At 38.4% G+C, this 17,864-nt stretch overlaps 1 protein-coding gene across 1 annotated transcript in view; it reads left to right on the plus strand.

The window, feature by feature from the left end:
• Positions 1–279: 279 nt before the first annotated feature.
• Positions 280–17,864, plus strand: part of BMPR2 (bone morphogenetic protein receptor, type II (serine/threonine kinase)) — a 50,229-nt gene continuing 32,644 nt past the window's right edge. The window contains exons 1-2 of the mRNA XM_010182218.1: positions 280–739; positions 2,026–2,205. Of these exons, the coding sequence (XP_010180520.1) occupies positions 355–739; positions 2,026–2,205 (565 nt within the window). The 5' untranslated portion in view covers positions 280–354. The remainder of the gene's footprint in view (positions 740–2,025; positions 2,206–17,864) is intronic.

Below are 17,864 nucleotides of genomic sequence, written 5' to 3' on the forward strand. Positions count from 1 at the left end.
TGAAGTTGGATGGAAGAGCCCAAGCTGATAGGTTGCTGAGCAAAAAGCAGTAAATGTCAGTGCAATGGCTGGATAACATGTAGAAAAAATGAGATAGGTCAATAGAAAGAGAGTGGGGGGAAAAAAACCCTCTGAATTAGATTGGCCCTGGATTGGGTGGCAGTCTGAAAAGGATCATCTTGGTTTAGGATCTGGAAACAGTTAAGTAATGCGCGCGGTTCCTGAAGAAACCAGTTAACAGTTGCGTAACTTGTGCTTGAGGACAAGTGATGTGGATGCTGCAGACTATGCAGTGAAATCTTTATTCTGCACCTGTGAACTTCAGACATTTGCACATTCACTTTGAAATATCTGATGAGTTTTTTTGTCTTCTTTATGGAAATAACTTTGGAACAGACCTCATTTTTATTTCTGACTATTGGAGTACAGTTTAAAGAATGGATACATATATTTCAGGATGATTTTGCTTGTAGGTTTCCAGAAGACCTTAAACATCCTTTTATTAAAGTTGATATTTTATGCATGAAATCAGTGGCAAAAAATATTTTTCTTTCTTTGTCTGAAGCTGCGCAGAGTGAGGAGCGGCTGTGTGCATTTAAGGACCCCTATCAGCAGGACCATGGGATCAGTGAGAGCCGAATCTCCCAGGAGAATGGCACGATTTTGTGCATGAAAGGTAGTACCTGCTATGGACTTTGGGAAAAAACACGAGAAGGAGACATACATCTTGTGAAACAAGGTATGTAACATTTTGGTGTAAGTGCGGTAGCTTTGCTACTCTTTTTACTTCTCTGTGATGTAGCCAGCCGGTACGAAGATGCACTGCTGCAAACCTGGACATTCTGCTTGTGCACTGTACAAATGCATAATTTTAAGCTTCCCATTTAGCAGTTTTAAATATGAACAGAAAGTTTGTTTTAAATAAATGACTTCTTAAAGAGACCAAAGAGATCAATGCGCAATTGAAGAAAAAACACTCAAATTGCTTGTTACTTAGGATGTCCAGAGGAAGATGGCTTTCTTAAGTATGTCTCTGTATATGTATTGATGTAATGAGAAATTTAAAAATTAGTGTCTCATTAAGAAAAAATGTTTAGTCATATTGATTGGATGTTTGGTTACCAAGGGAATTGCAGCTATAGCACAAAACTGTCACATGTCACTAACTAAATTTGCCGCTATTCTGCAGGGAGGGTGATGGTAGGGATTGTAGTTGCTGGAGATGTGTTTTGATTATCATTCTCAGGGACTTTGCTTTTGTTACTTGGATACAGGTTAATGTAGTATAGGACTGAGTGAAAGCTGCCATTTACAAACATCCTGTGCAGTTGTGCTCAATGTTGTTGTTCTGTGTTCGATCTGGTAATCTGCTGAGAGCAGCAATCTGGCTGCTCACCTCTGCCCCCACACTGCCTATTTGCTTTCCAGGCATTTGTGCATAAATAACATTTAACCACCGTTGATCGTACTTGAGAAGGAGAAAAGGCTGGCATTAACCAAGAAATAAGTTGTGATCCTGTAGTAGAGTCCAGTGATGTTGAGGATGAAGGAGGACAGAATTTTTAGAAACTACACAAAAAGCACCCAACTATAGATGTAGACTTGTGGCCTGGCTCTAAGGAGAGGACCAAGTCACAATTTTATCTGGACTGTGAGCCAGAAGGTGGTAATATTGTCTTTGGTGTCAGAGAAATGAAGAATGGCATGTGTATGCTTAGAAGGCTCAAGAATTCAGATTTTGGCATACTGAGATTAACAGCTGGACACATTTGATGTTGATGTTCATCGCTGTTCGTATTTCTTCTCCTTGGCTGTGGTAAAATTATGAAAGAAATTCTTCATTTTTTTGGTTTAAAAGGTGGTAGTGAAGTCAGACAAGCAAATTATGATAACTGTTTTCTCCCCACTCTGTTACATTTAACTGGGTAATGCATGGATTTCTTTAGGCTTGTTTAATTATCCATGCAATAGAATTAATTTTATGCCTCTATTAAAAAGAATTCTTTAATTTGCCTCTTCTTACAGGTTGCTGGTCTCATATAGGAGACCCACAAGAGTGTCATTTTGAGGAGTGTATCGTTACAACCACCCCTTCCTTGATTCAGAATGGAACCTATCGCTTCTGCTGCTGTAGTACGGACTTGTGTAATGTCAACTTCACAGAAAATTTTCCACCTCCTGACCCTACTGATACAACGCCTTACAGTAAGTCAGATGTTGCCACCTCTGTCATTTCATGGTTTAAATATTTTAGAGAGAGATCCTTCTTTCATGGTACTACAAAATGCAAAACCTCTGTGATCTTTCTTTTTAGATGCAACAGAAATAGCAAACAGAATAGAGCTTTTCCATATGAAGTTTATCACATTTGTGTATTCTACAGTGCTCTGCAAAGAATGAGTTAAATGCTTACAAGACTATTATTTGTATAGGCAACTGCTGAATGCAGATTACATTTTCCAAAATGGTCTCTAATCTTGAGTGCTTTAGTATTCAGATGCCCAACTTCAGAAGCCTGTGGGGATATTCAGAAGGATTCAGACTTCTGTTAAAAACAGGGCAGTAAATTCATTAACATTATGGGATATTTGAAAAGTCTGGCCTGTCTATTCACTTGTGGTTCACAGATAGCTTTGAGTGGTAGAACCGGTCTTGTATTAGGCTCTTGAGATTCTCTCCAGCAGTGCTTTGAAATTTGACTTCTTTCCTTTGCATATCTCTGGTAGAGATTATCTTTGGCATAATGTTCAAAGAGTCTTTCTTCCAGATTAGATTATCTGTTATTTATTGTAAAATCAACATAACACATGGATCCAAATCAAGGGATCAGACCCCTTAAAGTCCTATTACAGAAGCAAGATCATGTCTAGCAGACATACTCTTAAGCTGTGTTCCAAGAATTAAGAACCTCTAAAGAAGCTGAGTTGGTGGCCTAATCTAAACATTTGGATAGCCTTTTCTAAATAAGAGTTGTGAAAGCGAAATTGAATAAAGCATGTATGTAAATGGAGGCACAACTGTTTGTGTATGTCGAGAGTTCTCTATCAATGAAAAGTGTTTTGTGAAATGAAGATGTCTTTAATTGGATGGTATTTACAGCTGTAGAATGTAAAAAGAGTAGTTTGTGTTTGGGAATGATGTTGTTTGAATTAACTTAAACTCTAAGACAGGGAAGATACTGATGCTTTCCAAAGTAGCTGTAGGATGGAGTCTTTGTGAGCAATTTTGGTCAAAATGAAGGCTTGAGACATGAAAAAAAACAACAAAACCAAACATTTACTAGGACAGTGCATACAGTCAAAATGGGTAAAGAAAGTAGATAAGACATGGTGTCTTTTGGCTGACAATGCTATTTGCAGAACCAGTAAGTGATCACCATTTGGATTCAGTGTCTGAGCTCAGTACTGTGCACTGCAGAACAGCCTCTACTTGACTGTGGTAATAGTACTCTGATTGGGCTCCCCACATGTGACTGGAATTAGTGCTGTGCAGGTGTTTTAGACAGGAGGGGAAAAGGTGTAAAGATAATTCCTTGTTCCTTTCTAAACCCCCAAAATAGGAAGACAAGGTTTCTACAGAATTGCTTGTGCTCGTGCTTCTCCAAGGGTAGAAATTACAAGCTGAATTGACTCAGTTATTGGATGATAAGATCTCAAAGTAATTTTTAAGTGGAAGTTCTAATACTGAAAGATCTACTTGACTTGCAAAGTGAGGGTGGAAGAAGAATTTGACTTTGTAACACAGTCCTTAATTCACTCAGCTGTAATTGAGTGCTGCAGTGAGCATTTCTACTGACTCAAACTGTTTCGTGTTACTGTGTCACCTTCCATTTTCATAATATGCAAATTTGGCTTTAGGCATAAGCATAAGCAAAGTAGGTTGCTGCCTAGCAGAGTTGTCTGTCTGCTTTGACTAGGTTAAGAGATGGAGATTGGCTCTTCTAGGAGCAAAGATGGCCTCATTTGCCACACTGGTGTTTCATTTGTAAAGCTCTATTACTGCTGCATCTGACAGATGGGGCTGCTCCTGGCAGTGTAAATCCTATGCACCCACAGCACTGTGGAGGCAGAGGATGTTTTAGGAAGCTGGAAGAGTGAAAAAAAGAGGGAGGCTGTGGCACACAGACCCCTGCAACATTATAGACCCTCATTCCAGGCACTGGAGCCTTCAGAGTCTTTTTCCCAGCCCTCTTGACTCCTTCTAGAACTCAGTTTGGTGCTGTAAGGTTGTTTTGCCGCACTGAGGACAGAAGTCTTACTTTTGCGAAGTTCAGTCTTTACAGAACTAGGGAGAAGCTTTGACTGACCTGCTTAGGTACCTTACTTGGGCACTTCTCCAGCATTTCTGGTAAAGTCGTCCGAATGCTTTAAGGACTTTAGTAAGCTTAGCTGCACAGACTGTGGCAATCTATATTGCTTTACCTTTTAGACTATTAAATTGAATGGGTCACGATCACATGGGAAATCTTCTGCAGAAGGTTATTTCAGTAGAGCATGTGAACTGTAAGAGCACAATTTCATCAATATTTTTGATAAGGCATTGAAAATGTTGTACACAGAATAGTTCTTGAATGACAGAAAGTAAGGTGTGCGGCTTCCTAGACCTGTGTTTATAACCCTGTAAATTCCAGAGCAGGTGTGATTAGTGCAAGGTTGATTATGTGAAGCCTGATGAATTCAGTCAACAGTTAACCAAGTATTTGTCAATGTTTTTCTACTGATTTCCAGTAAAATCACCCAGAAAAAAAAGTTCCTGGAGTAAAAAGTAGAAATTCAGCTACAGTTTAAAAACTACCAGAACCTGAAAACACTACTGATGAACCTAGTGAATTTAAAACTTCTTTATTAAAGAAGCTTGTAGGTGTTATTTTTAAAACATTTCTTTGCTTGTTTCCTTAGGCTCTTGAGCTAAATCCATCTAGAAAAATAATGGAGGAATAAAAATATACTTTATACGATCACTTGGTTGCAGTTTTTTATAGGACAGTTACCAGTGCTATATTGAAAGACGTAGACTATAAATGATTTGAGAAGACGAAAAGTAACTTAAGATCTTAAGGCATGTTAGATATAACAAATTATTGCTTTCATAAAATATAGCAATTCTTGTCTTAAGTATTAAATTTAATTTTTATGCCGTTGTCCTTTAGGATGTCAGAACATGTTTATCTCTTATAAGAAATCCATTCTGTCTTGAAACAAAACTTTTCTAAAAATGAAAAATAAGATTAAGAACAAACAGGTTCTTGAAGCCTTAAATTTAATCCCTACTGCTTCTTAATGTGCAGCTAGTAATTTAAAACAGTCATACATTTGGGTAGTCATAATTTTCTTCTCTTCTATCTTAAAGAAAATCCAGGCAGATTTGAGTAGTTGTTGGTTGCTAGTCCCTCCAGCTAAAATTTTGCAAATGCTTTAGGATGGGGTGTAGTCTAGAGCCTGCAGTCTGGAGGTATTAAAAATGCAGAGATTGAGAGAGCTGTTTCCTGGAAGAAAGAGAGGAGAATGAGAGGTTGGAGAATGGGGTTTATTTCACATCTGAAGATTTACCTGTGGAGTTTGGCGCTACTGAAATGCAGAAGTTAAAAAAACCAACATCTCATTCCAATCTAAGCTTGCACTTTTCAGGAAAAATGTACTTTCTCATGCTCTGCTAAATCTCTCGTGTATAGATTAATTTTTCTTCCATCTTGTATTTTCACAAAAAAATTGACAAAAATATTCTATGTGTATATACTGCTTAACCTGCCCTAAAAAGGGTCAACTGTGGTTTCCTGGATAAATGTCTTGAGATGTGCGTTTACTGTATTGGCTTCGTCAAATATTTAATTTTGAGGCTTGTTAAATATCTGCCTCTAATGTCTACAAAATTCTTCCTAAATTCTGAGACTGTTTTGGAGACAAGTTCACCAGTTGTACAATCATTCGTAATGGCCATTTAAATAGTATTTAAGTAGCTGAGTAGGTAAACGGCCTCCCTCATTGGTCATAGATATATTGCTGTAACGAAACATTCACATTAAAATAACATCGAGATGAAAGCAGCAAAGCCATTTTTAATTTTTTTTTCCTCAAGGCTGCATTCCTGGCACTACAAATAAATTAATCTTGCAGCAACCGAGTGTAAAGAGTTTTATTTTTTTGTATGACAGGTGATGTATTCACATGATACATGGAAGAAAGCCCCGGCAGCAACATTTAAGCATTACTGGTACATGCTGTTGTAGAAATTAAGTAGGATTTTTCTCCTTATAGCAACAAATAGTGGTTGCGATTTTTAAAGGATTTAGAAACTTACAGTAAATAAGAACTCCGAGATTTGAATATAAAGAAACTGCCTCACACAGCAAAGGAACTTGGCATTTCTTTATTCGAAAACACTAATAGATGGGTTTATCTTTCCAGGACAATACTATCTTGGCCTTTCTTTGCCAGCTTTCTTGCTATGTATGCAAAATACGTATATAAAATTCTCTCTTTAAGTGCTCACAGAATTCTGTGGAAACTTTGAGGATAGTTACCATTAAAAAAAAATAATGTATATGGTTGGGTCACATTAATTAAAGTAATAGACAGTTTTCATTTAACTCCTGCTTTTGACAGGCAGCAATTAGACTCATGTTGCTGTGGACACATAGAATCACAAAATTATTTAGGTTGGAAAAGACCTGAGACCTCAAGCCCAGGTGTAAACCTAGTGCTGCCAAGTCCACCACTAAATCATGTCCCTAAGCGCCACATCTACACGTGTTTTCAATACCTCCAGGGATGGTGACTCAACCACTTTCCTGGACAGCTGTTCCAATGCTTGACAATGCTTTTGGTGAAGATGTTTTTCCTAAAACCCAACCTAAACCTCCCCTGGCACAACTTGAGGCCATTTCATGGCCCAGTGTAACTGCCACTGAAGTTGAATCAGATCATGTCAGGCTAATTTTGGAAAGTCATAGCCCTGCTCACTCTCAGTCGGCATCTTGAATTGCTTTTTTACGGAGAGCAGCATCTGATATTAATGTGTAATTGAAATGCTTTTACTTCATCTGAGTTCCACTTGCAGTACCTGAGCAGCTAATCTGTAGCCAGTGTTTGAGCTGGTCTTTCATGTTTGATCTGCCTAATCTATGACAACGCTCCATAAATAAGCATTTTCCCTTGCACAATTTTTTTCCAGCTGATTTGAGTCTATAGGAAAGGGGATATTACAAACCTTTGCAAGGTGGCAAATCTTCTGTCTTGAAAAATGGAGGCAGGACTGATTCACACAAGGATTAAAACTTGTGCCCTTGAAATAATAGGGAATCCATCAGGTACATCTTCCCTTCAGTGAGGAGATAAGGCATTATATGTCATTAATGTACCTTCACTATGTTACAAGGCAAGGGAGGAAGTATTAGGACAGTAATCAATATGACTAAGTATTTAGTGTAAGAGGACAATACTTCGCCTCCCAGGAAGTTATTTAAAATAAATTCTTCTATTTTTTTTTTTTGCTTATTATTTGCTTCCAGGAAATTAATGAACCCATGCGCCTCCCCTTTCCTCCCAGCGGATAGGGTTGTGACACAGTGCACATTTCTACAAATACTTAGTGATAACATTTTGGAAATATGTGCTAATTAAGGCTATTTCTTGTGTTGTTGCAGCTGAGGGAAAGGTGATAGTAATGTAGGATTAATGTAGGGGAGAAAAAGTAGAAGTGAAAGTTGTTGCAGGAAGCGACCAAAGTATTAAAGCAATTAGTCTAGAAAGCTATATAGAAATTCAAGTGAAAGCCTTAGTTTGTATAGAATCAATGGAAGGTTCTGCAAGTCACCCAAGATAACTGGTAATGCTTGTTGAGTAACTTCTGTTCAGTCATTCTCATTAGGGATGGACATATAAAAAGCAGAATCTCTCAAAGGTTGTTGGTAGCAGCACTTAATGTTTTAACTTCTAAGACATCGTAGTCTCCTGAGATTAAACTTGCATCTTTACTGAATTTATAAGTAAAGCTTTGATGTGCAGTTGGAGTCTGAATATGAAATGTTAGCCGTGAAGGAAAAGCCTACTTAGAAAACTGTGCATGTGCATTTTTTCTCTTTACAGAGATGTATGATCAGGAAGATAAAATTGGATTGTTTTACTTGCAACGAGATGGAAATGTTTTAGAAGTGTTTGGAAATGTTGTAAAATTTTTGTTACACTCCAAACTCACAAAATGCTAAAAACTGTGTTAAATAAAACAAGGACAAACGTTTATTTGAAAAAGGAGAAACATTTAAAATTATATTTATAAAAAAAAAAAAATCTTGGTTTTTTTTTTTTTGTGAGTATGTTCCCTATCACTTTGTCAAACTGCTGTTTGGAGTGCACGTGACAGGAGAACTGTACACGGTAACTGCAGAGCTGCAGCACAGTTACGTTATGTGTTATGTTTTGGAGGTCCAAGAACAAGGACCTTTGCAAAGTTCTTTTAAAAACTGTTGGAACCTAAAAAAGAGCTTTTTGGATAAAGGTGGGATTTTATCTTGACATTGCAATAGTGTGTTTGTGACGTGCTAGAGCTGTCACTGCTCTTTGTTTCAGAGGGCTAACAATATTTTCATGTAGAGTCCTTGGAGATCTCAGTTATTCAGTTAGATGTGAGCATAACTTTTAGCTTATTCATTTGATATAATTATCTGATCAGCATCTTTGTCATCTTTGAAGTGTCCTGCATGTTTCTAGTTCTACAAAGCAAACATTTTATTTGAGTTTAAGGTTTAGAATGAAGAAAGAAAACACCCATTTTCTGAAATACAATCAGTGATTTTTGCCGCCTTCAATAATAGTGAAAATGTGAATTTTAAGCCAACTAGTATCTGTAAATAGGTGATTCACAGTTCTTGTATCATATGCAGTTCTTGAGGCACTAATTTGCGTCTCTGCTGGAAATTAGTTGCTTATAACTAGTGTGTTTTATGCAGTTCTAAGAGTTTAAAAATCTGCAAATATCTCTGGGTAATACAGATAGAGTAAATATATCTTTTCCGTTTACTGGGAATGCTGAGTATTGTTGACTTTCATGCTGTTGTATAATAAATTCAATGTCATAATTAGCAGATATCTGTTGTGACAGTGCGCATTGAGGCTGTGTTGTGAATGCCTTGGAGACACGAGGCAAGGGACTCTTTCAGAATGCATCAGTGGAAAATCGGACTGTAAATAAAGAAGGTGGTTGATAAGGAATTGGTTTGCTTCATCTCAAGGCAGAATGAAGAACGGACAAGGATGCTATATTTTTGTGTCTTTATTTAGGTGCTGCAGTATGCAATATAATACATGTATACAATGTCTATCAACATTATTCTAATTAAATCCTACACAGCTGTTTAACAACCCAGATAATTTGAGAAATAGGTGAAAGCAGATTGCCATACCTGTATGCTTTTTGGGGACTTTATAAGTTGACAGGCTTTCTGATGTAGTAGTAGTAATAAGCTTCTAATAACTGTTCTACCCACCCCAAAAATTTTTCAACTGAGTGCTGTAAATCTTAACACTTCAGAGTAAGGTAAGACTGCACCACCATGGAAGCATTTCTCCTTTGAAGACCTGCGATTATGGATAGGTAACTCTCCTCAGCAAAGTATGCTGACTGAATTAGCTGTGGTACTGTACATTGCAGTCATTACCAAAATTAAAACACAGTTTTGTGTGTGTTCTACTTGTCTATGTCCCTGTGCTTTTTCAAACAACGTTTATTTTTACACTGGCGTTGTTGATATCCCCTTCTCCCTGTCTTGAAATGCTAAAGGCTTCTTGCAGTGAGCAGGAGTGGCAGAAATGGCTGTGCTCAGGCTTCTCTGCTGCTGCAGCTCCTGACAAAGGGCATTTGCTTCAAAATGCTGCAGCTGTATCTCCCTGGGCAGGCTGGAGCTGCTAGGCTTGCTGAGAATGCCTCTCCTCATAATCCCCTTTCTCCTGCAGTGTTACCCTTGTCATGTTATTCATACTTGATTTTTAGCATGGCTCTACTTTGCTTTTCTTCAACAATGCTGAAATTAATGGAGTTAAGATTAAGCAGAAGAAAAACTCTGCAAAGTTCAGTTATAAAGCACTGCTAGGTACTGCCAGCTACTACTACTAAATTTCCACCCCCGCCCCATCACCAATTTTGTCTGTCTCCAGTGACAAGGGTCTTTGTCCACAGACTGCTGGCAGAGTAAGAGGAAGATGTGAGATTGGAACTGTTGGGTCTGTTACTACCTCTTCAGTACTATTAAGCTCATCTGTGCAGAATAGCGTTTAGATCATGGAAAACCTTTCATGTCTTTTTTTTTGCTCGTTAATTAGACATTTTCAATAAGCCTCACATGTTCCTGTCATATGTGCTAAGCTTGCTGACAAAAATCTGATCCTGTATCATGGTTTTGTTGAGTACATTTTACCCTCTTGATTTTGGAACTGATACAATTTAGAAAGAGGACTTAAGTTTGTTGGCAGTTGACGTACACTTAGAATAGCCTCTGTTAGCCCAGCTGCTGTGCAGTCTTACCCGAGTTGCATCCATAGCTCAGTGCAATGGAACTCGGCCTCCTCAGAGGAGTCTACAAGTCCAGTCAGATGATTAAAAGATGTTGGCTCTTCAGAGTTGGTAATTAATCACTGTTCCTTTTTGAGCTTTTTTTCAATAAATTTTTTATTCATCTGGAAAATACTGTGATCCTGAAAATCCAACACAATACTTAACTTTGCTTTCTGACTCCTTTCTTTGTGATCTAGCGTACAGTGCATCTTCAGAGCGGACGCCATCTGAAGGTAAAACACGAACGAATAAAGTGTTTGGTTTTTAACAACGTACTAAGTTGTTTCTAAGAACCCTGGAATTACTTGAAGACAAAGTACTTAAAACAAATAGATGTCAGGTGGGAGAGCCGCATTCCCCTTAGGCCAGGGAGCAGAAGCTGTGGGGCAGCACTGTGCTGGCCCGGCTGCTGGGTGAGGACTGGCTTGCAGGTGCTGTAGTCAAAGGCTGAACTCAGGACTGTCTGTGCTTATCTTTGTCTATATGCACTAAACTATTATTCTTTATGTGATTTGATTTCTTTTTATTGCTTTCACAACTGTGCTGTTGGAACATCGTCTGTTGGGAGCGTAGAAAAGGTTAGGAGCTGTACTTGATATGAGCTATAGTTTGTCTCTTAAAACCAGATCAGACAAAATCTATGTGTGGATGCATACTGAGAGTCAGAGTTTTCAATTTGTTCTCATTACAAAGAAAGGCTCATGTCTTTTTATTAAAAAAGTGAAAGGCAAATTCAGGTGAGTGCCTCAGGTGTTTGAATTGTGAACCTGTGACTAACTCTGTAATTCTGAATATGAAGTTTCATAACTGGGCATCTAGCTCCTGATGTGTGTCATCCTGGCTATAGATGTCTCCATTGTTTCTGGAGAACTGAGCTGTTGGGGCTGGTTTGATGTCTCAGAGATCTGAGGTGATCTTCTGACTTTTTGGCTAACAGAAACCATATGCTTGAAAAAGAAAGAGTTCATAGAACATCCAGGGGAACCAACGCAGACAGGAAAGCATCACGTCAGTGTGCTCCTGATCTTGTTACTCCTGATTATATGCCAATTGCAGGGTTTTTTCAAAGCTGTTGCTTTCACGACCAAATAACTCCTATTGTTGCTGTCCAAACAGGAGATGATGACTGTATTCACTAAAATCCTGATGAAGATTCCCATGAGTGTGATTGTGCTATTGAAAGGCCTTCAAGCTAACAGAGATTCACATTGATATCAAGAATCTTTTTACATTTGTGTCAGTCCTATAACCAAAGAAGCCTACCGTTGTTAATAAGGCATATTAGAGTGAGGGGGATTCCTGAAAATATTATAAGGAGACTTACGTGAAATACAAAGAGTGGAGTTCATCAATCCATAACTACTTGCGTTTACCTGTACTGAGTCTTTTCATTAGCTTTAAGTTTTTGTGGTGGTGCTGCTTCCAGTCATATGGCGATTTTGTTCTCTTTCCATAATAGGTTTGGGAATGTTCCTTCCTTGTGTATTGAAATAGCTGTTGTAGATGTATACCATTCATTATTATTATTTTTGCTGTTCTGTACTTAATAAATAAAATTAACAGTGCTGTGTTGCTATGGATACTAATACCTATGCACTGGAGTTGGGAGACAAGTGTTGTGTCTGTTTTTGTGTGTGACAAAGACTTTCCCTTGTTGCAGTTCTCATTAGGACTGAATTGGTGATAGGAAATCGGACTTTTAATGCCAGCTGTTAGAAATATGAAGAATAATTGTGGCTTTTTAGCTTCTGTGCTTTCAATATCAGAATAGGTATGGATCTTTCTAAATACTGAGCATCATCAGATTTATGTAGACAGTCCATACATTTCTTTCTCGGAAGCCTGTTTTTATTATCAGTGTTTTATTTTGAGATACTAAGGTATTTTTTCTGTAACACATTTGATAATTTGAAAGAAGTCCATATATTCATTCTTAATATCTTCACTTACATGAATTTTACCTTATTTCATTTAATTTGTGTAGTATACTTCCATACAAAATTGATTCATGGAAGCACATTTGCTACACAGATATGTCTAAAGGGGAGAACTTAGAAATTCAATCTTTAAGGGCAAGGAAATATATTGAAAGAGGGAAGTGTGAAGACTTTCTATTGCCTTAGCTTTGTTTCTTGTGCCTTTACTTTTTAACTTTTTTTTTCTTGCTTTAGAGTAGAAAGAGAGATTTGACATTTTCTGAGACATCTGAGGAAGGACTTCTATTTCTAAGACATCTGATACCACGTTGCATTCAGACTGAATAGCAGTTTGTGATCCAGTTCTTCTAAATTCCTTTGAAGGTTCCAGTGTCGTGGATTCAGTGTTCCAGCAACACAGCTTTATGGATTTGTTTTAAAGTTTGAGCCTACAAAATATTGCATATATGTTTCGTGATATTAGGCCAATTATTTCCTAAAGTTTCTGAAGTATCTGTGGATAACATTGGACAGCTTTTTACTTTGGCCTGGATTCTTGTCTTCCTTTAGACAGACAGTATGAGGCTCATTTAGAAACTGCTTGCAGGCCTGATAATATTTTCTCAGAGTAGCAAAAAATTCTTTGTTCCAGACATTCATATTGACTTCAAAGCTATATGTACTTTGAGCAAGGCTAAGGTATCCTTGCATCCTGTATAAAAGGACTTCTCACTTTTGCAACACTTGGACAGGAAATGCGAGTGTTGGAGCTGTAGCAGTGAAAGATTTTTTTCCTATACCAAATAAAAATATTTCCATTTATCTTTGAATGACGATTCAGAGCCCTGTCTGTCAATACATTCACAAACTGGATGTGTGTATCTGCAGGAATACATGGCTCATGTGTGCTCTAGAGAGCTGGATCATCTATATGGAGCCACTAAGATCATTGTTTCTTGGTCATAGTTCTGTTTCTCGCATTGAAGCATTAACTCACTCTAAAAGTAGTTATATGGAATGCAGAAGTAGAAATTGAAACCCCCAGAATTAATACAAATGTTATAAAATGCTACAAAACACAGGTACAGTTTTCGTATGTGTCCCTTTAACATGGGAGATTTTACTGTTAAAAAAAAAACCAACAACAAACCAAACACAAACACAGAAAAAATTACACACACCCCCACACACACAAAACCCAACAAGAAACAAAATCCCAAACCACTCTTCCAACAAAAAAATGTATACAAAATAACACCCAAGGGTGGAGAAAATACCCACGTTCACACCAACATGAACTCCTGAAAGGTAGACATCTAAACTCCAGCAGATACAAATTGGTTATTTTCTAGCTGCTGTTCTGTTTTCCTCCATTTCTTCTCTCTGAGGATATTATTGCAGTGAGTAAGGCAAAATGGATGATGCGAACTGAGCCACAGTGAATTACTCTCAGCAGTGTTCTTCCTTTGAATGCAGGTCCAGACACTGCTGCTCTGCAATGCTGTGGGAAAGCAGAGAAAACTTGGTGAAAACTTACTGCGAAATAAAGCATGGAAAACCACCAGAAGTCAGTGATAGATGAACATACAGAAAATATTTAAACTGGGTTTTGAAAAAGTTTTAAAGTTTTTTAATGACCCTGAAGAGTAACTTGAGCTTTTCTCTGCCTTCATCAGTACTGTCAGCAGATCAGTCATGCACTTGTCAGCCATGCAGATGCAGCTGGGAAGTGTCCACCACCACACGTAGTTTTGGGTGAGCGGAGCACTGTACACACCTATGTTAGACACTTCCAGCAGCAAAGCCGTTCATAGCATCTTTGGACCAAGCTAAAAATGTGTGTGGGTGAAATAAATATAGACTGTAAACCAAAAACATTACACATCTCCTGAGCGCCGTGCCAGGAGGGATGGGATGCTGTCCACAGGCCTCACAGCTCTCGCAAACAGTGCTTGTGCAGGCACACTCGCAATCAGAGAGTGTCAAGGAAGATGTGGGCTGGCCCTGCACAGCTTTGGAGGGTTAAATAGGAGACTTCTTCTGTCCAGCACTAAATAGAGAATAGTTACTGTGTAATGGCAGTGGGAGAGAGTGCATCAAGGGAAAGGTTTTAAACTGATTTGAGATTTCAGCTGTATAGCTCATGCATACTAATGTTACTTTTTCTGTTTTTATGGAGGGCAGTTAAATGTGATTATTTTAAAAATTATTTTTATTTTAATTAGAAAACATCAAGCTCCCTACTGTTGGGAGTGTTGGGGTGTTAAATATCTGTTATGAAGACAATAATGTTTAGATTTGGCTAATGGGGAAAACTTGCAAATTGGGAATCCTTAATCTCACTGAATATTCCAGAACAGAAAAGTGAAATAAGGTACCAAAGTTATCAGTCTGAGTAGCCTCTCCCAGCTCTGCTGAGCTTGATCCTACACTGAGCTGGTGTGTAGTCCTGTAATCTATAGGAGAATACACAGAGCAGGGGGTAGAGGTGAGCACAGTCCTGCATTTAGTAAGAGTCCAGCTGTGTGGTCACCACGTAATGTTTGCTGTGGAACAGAAATCTCCTGTAGTGTGAGGGAGTACAGCGCTAAATATTTAATTAGCTGAGATCATACATCACCTAAATGTTCATCAAAGTTGTTTATTTTATGCCTGCACGCTTATATGCTAACTTGTAAGAGAGCTGGTAGGTGAGCTTAAACGGGTAAATTTGGAGATTTTTCTAGCAACTTCTGTAAGAACTGAAGTGATCTATTTTAGTAATTTACAGTTCTGCTTTAGCAGGACCTGAAGAATAACCTAGCACCTTCAGTGTCACAGTGGTGCCAGAAGCGTGTCCTGAATTCCTTCACTGTGTTAATGTATTTGTAATCATTGTAATGGCTTATAGGCAGCAGCAGCTTATTCGCAAAAGTGCTATTGGCACGCTGCTGGCCTGTGTTATGATGGAGCCCTCAAAGTGAGATTGGAAGGCAGGCTTTTCCATTCATTCTAAATTAGTGTAAAACAAAATAGTTGCTGGGTAGGTGCTGTTAGCTGCAATTTTTTTGTTTCTAGAGAAGCAAATACATTACTTGCAAATGCTTTTCAAAGTTTGAATATCTGCTTACAGCTGTAATTTAGCTATATTCCAATTGCTTGGCAGAAATATGCTTAGTTACTTGACAACTTGCTACATTATTGCTGTGAACTGGGCTCCTGATGGACCTTTCCTGGACTAGGAATCTTACAGCAAAGGGATGTTTAGGAAGAACAGTAGAGAATGTGATCGTTATAGACATCATAGAACACTTGGATTTCCTTCTTGATAGGGAAACAGGACTCTTGTTTAAAACAATAATAGGACAGTACCTGCTCAAAGGCATAACTGATGTGATTACCTGTGAATTGTTAGAAGGACAAAAAATCAAAAAACCCCAAGCCATAGTTCAGACTGAAAGTGTAAAGTTAATTGAAGTCTTCCCTTTCAATTGGCAGTCATAAATCCTCATTTTTGTCCTAGTATTTTCACTTTAATGGAGCTCACAGGATTGCATATTCCTAAATCTCATTTCTTTTAAGAGTAATGTGAGAATGATGGGCAAAAAAAATCAGAAGAGTAGTGTTTGGGGATGCCTTAAATTTCAGGTGACCAAACAAGTACGTATCAGAAGTGGGTAAGTTTCACAGTGTCTGCTGAAATCTAGAAATGCTTTGATGGTGTCCAGTTGTGAAGCAGAAGAGTCATTTGGAAACCTTGGCTATGACTGCTTCTATTTTGTGATGTGTTAAACTAGGAACACCTGTCAGGAAGGAGTCGATCTCAAGTTTATTTTGTAGTTTCGCGAAAAAGGTTTCTATTTGTTCAATGGAACTTGAGGTTTTTGCCATTCATTTAACAGGATTTCATGGTACACTGAGGATTTGAGTAAATCAGATCGACAGAAGCCTTCTTTGTATTCATTTTTTAAAAGGCTGCTTTTTGCATTCTTATTTCAACAGTATTTGTGGAAATAAGTGTCTTGTGAAGATACCAATCTCGGAGTTTAATTGTGCAGCATCGTTAAAACGGCTGAAACCAATAGTCAGGGCTGTGACAACTTCAGGGATTCATTTAAGAAAATTTTAATTATATTGAAAATATATTTAAAGTAGGACAGTTAACAGAAGCTGTATCATTCAGTACGTGTTTATTCAATCAGTTAAATTATTCTGGCAATCACGCGGATTCCAACATCGTTAGCAAATCAGTTCCATAGGATTATGAAATGTCTCCCCGTGACCTATTCAGATTTGTGTTGAAATATTTATTCCTGGTTTGAAACAAGTTTGTTACTGTAGGGCAGACAGAACGTGTTATACAAGTGAAGTCAGCTGTATTTCTCCTATGCCCGTGGTGTAACATGAATTGATAGCTTTGATACCAGCCTTCGTATTTGATTGATGTATATTTGTTTTGGCAGGGGTGTTGCCTTAGATGTCGTCCTTCCTCCCCACCACGGTCTCTCCCGTTGACTTTCTTACGCAGTTCCCCGCTCAGCATAACCGCAGTTGTGCAGCACAGCTGTCAGGGCACCGCAGGGCTGGAACAGGCACCTGGGAGTAGGAGGCAAGGGATGCTTGAGCTGGCGTTTGTGCTGCGAGAAATGAACATCAAACGATGTCTGTATTTCATCTGAAATCAAGTACTTAGATCTGTAGAAGGATTTTGCATAAGTGCAAACTAAGGAATACTATTTATCATTATTGCCTTTTTCATCTTCATGTTATTTTAAAATAATCAGAATAACCTTTGAAGTTAGGGTAGGTACTGTTTTTCCCATTATAGATCTGGCTAACAAAGCACAAAGAAACAAAGTAACCTACCTAAGATCAGGCTGTTCTATATCAGAGCCAGAAACAGAGCCCAGGTTTCTCATTGCTTTGTATTTCAAGTTCTGGAAAATTTTTCTTTCCATGAGGAAAAAAATGCATTTACACATGTCTAACATAAGGACCCATGTGCCCTCATACAAGATGCTGTTGTCTGTTTGAAGAAGGTGACTCCAGCTGATGCCTTGGAAACAGAAGCTGCATGTCAGTGGACACTATGGATCTTCCTGGTGTCCTCCTAACGTTAAAGCCTTTCTCCTCTCCAGGCTGTTCTCACTGTTTCAGCTTCCACCCTGCCGAGTGGGGTCATACCTCCATCTCCTCGTGACTGCTCTGTTTGATTTGTCAGCTTTCCACAGCCTTTTCTGTCCCTAATTTCCTTCTACTTAATGATGTCCTCAAATAGCTGCATCTCATATCTAAGTATCTTTGAGAAGAAGGTTCTTGCTGCCCAGGAGCCAGCTGAATCTCCATTTAAGCAAGGGTAGGAGTAGGGGGAAAATAGTCCTTGCTGTGGCCTCTCAGCTGGGGAGGAGAGATGGCTTTCAGCAG

Source organism: Mesitornis unicolor, unplaced genomic scaffold, assembly GCF_000695765.1.
Source record: "Mesitornis unicolor isolate BGI_N332 unplaced genomic scaffold, ASM69576v1 scaffold1474, whole genome shotgun sequence".
Classification (NCBI taxonomy): Eukaryota; Metazoa; Chordata; class Aves; order Mesitornithiformes; family Mesitornithidae; genus Mesitornis; species Mesitornis unicolor.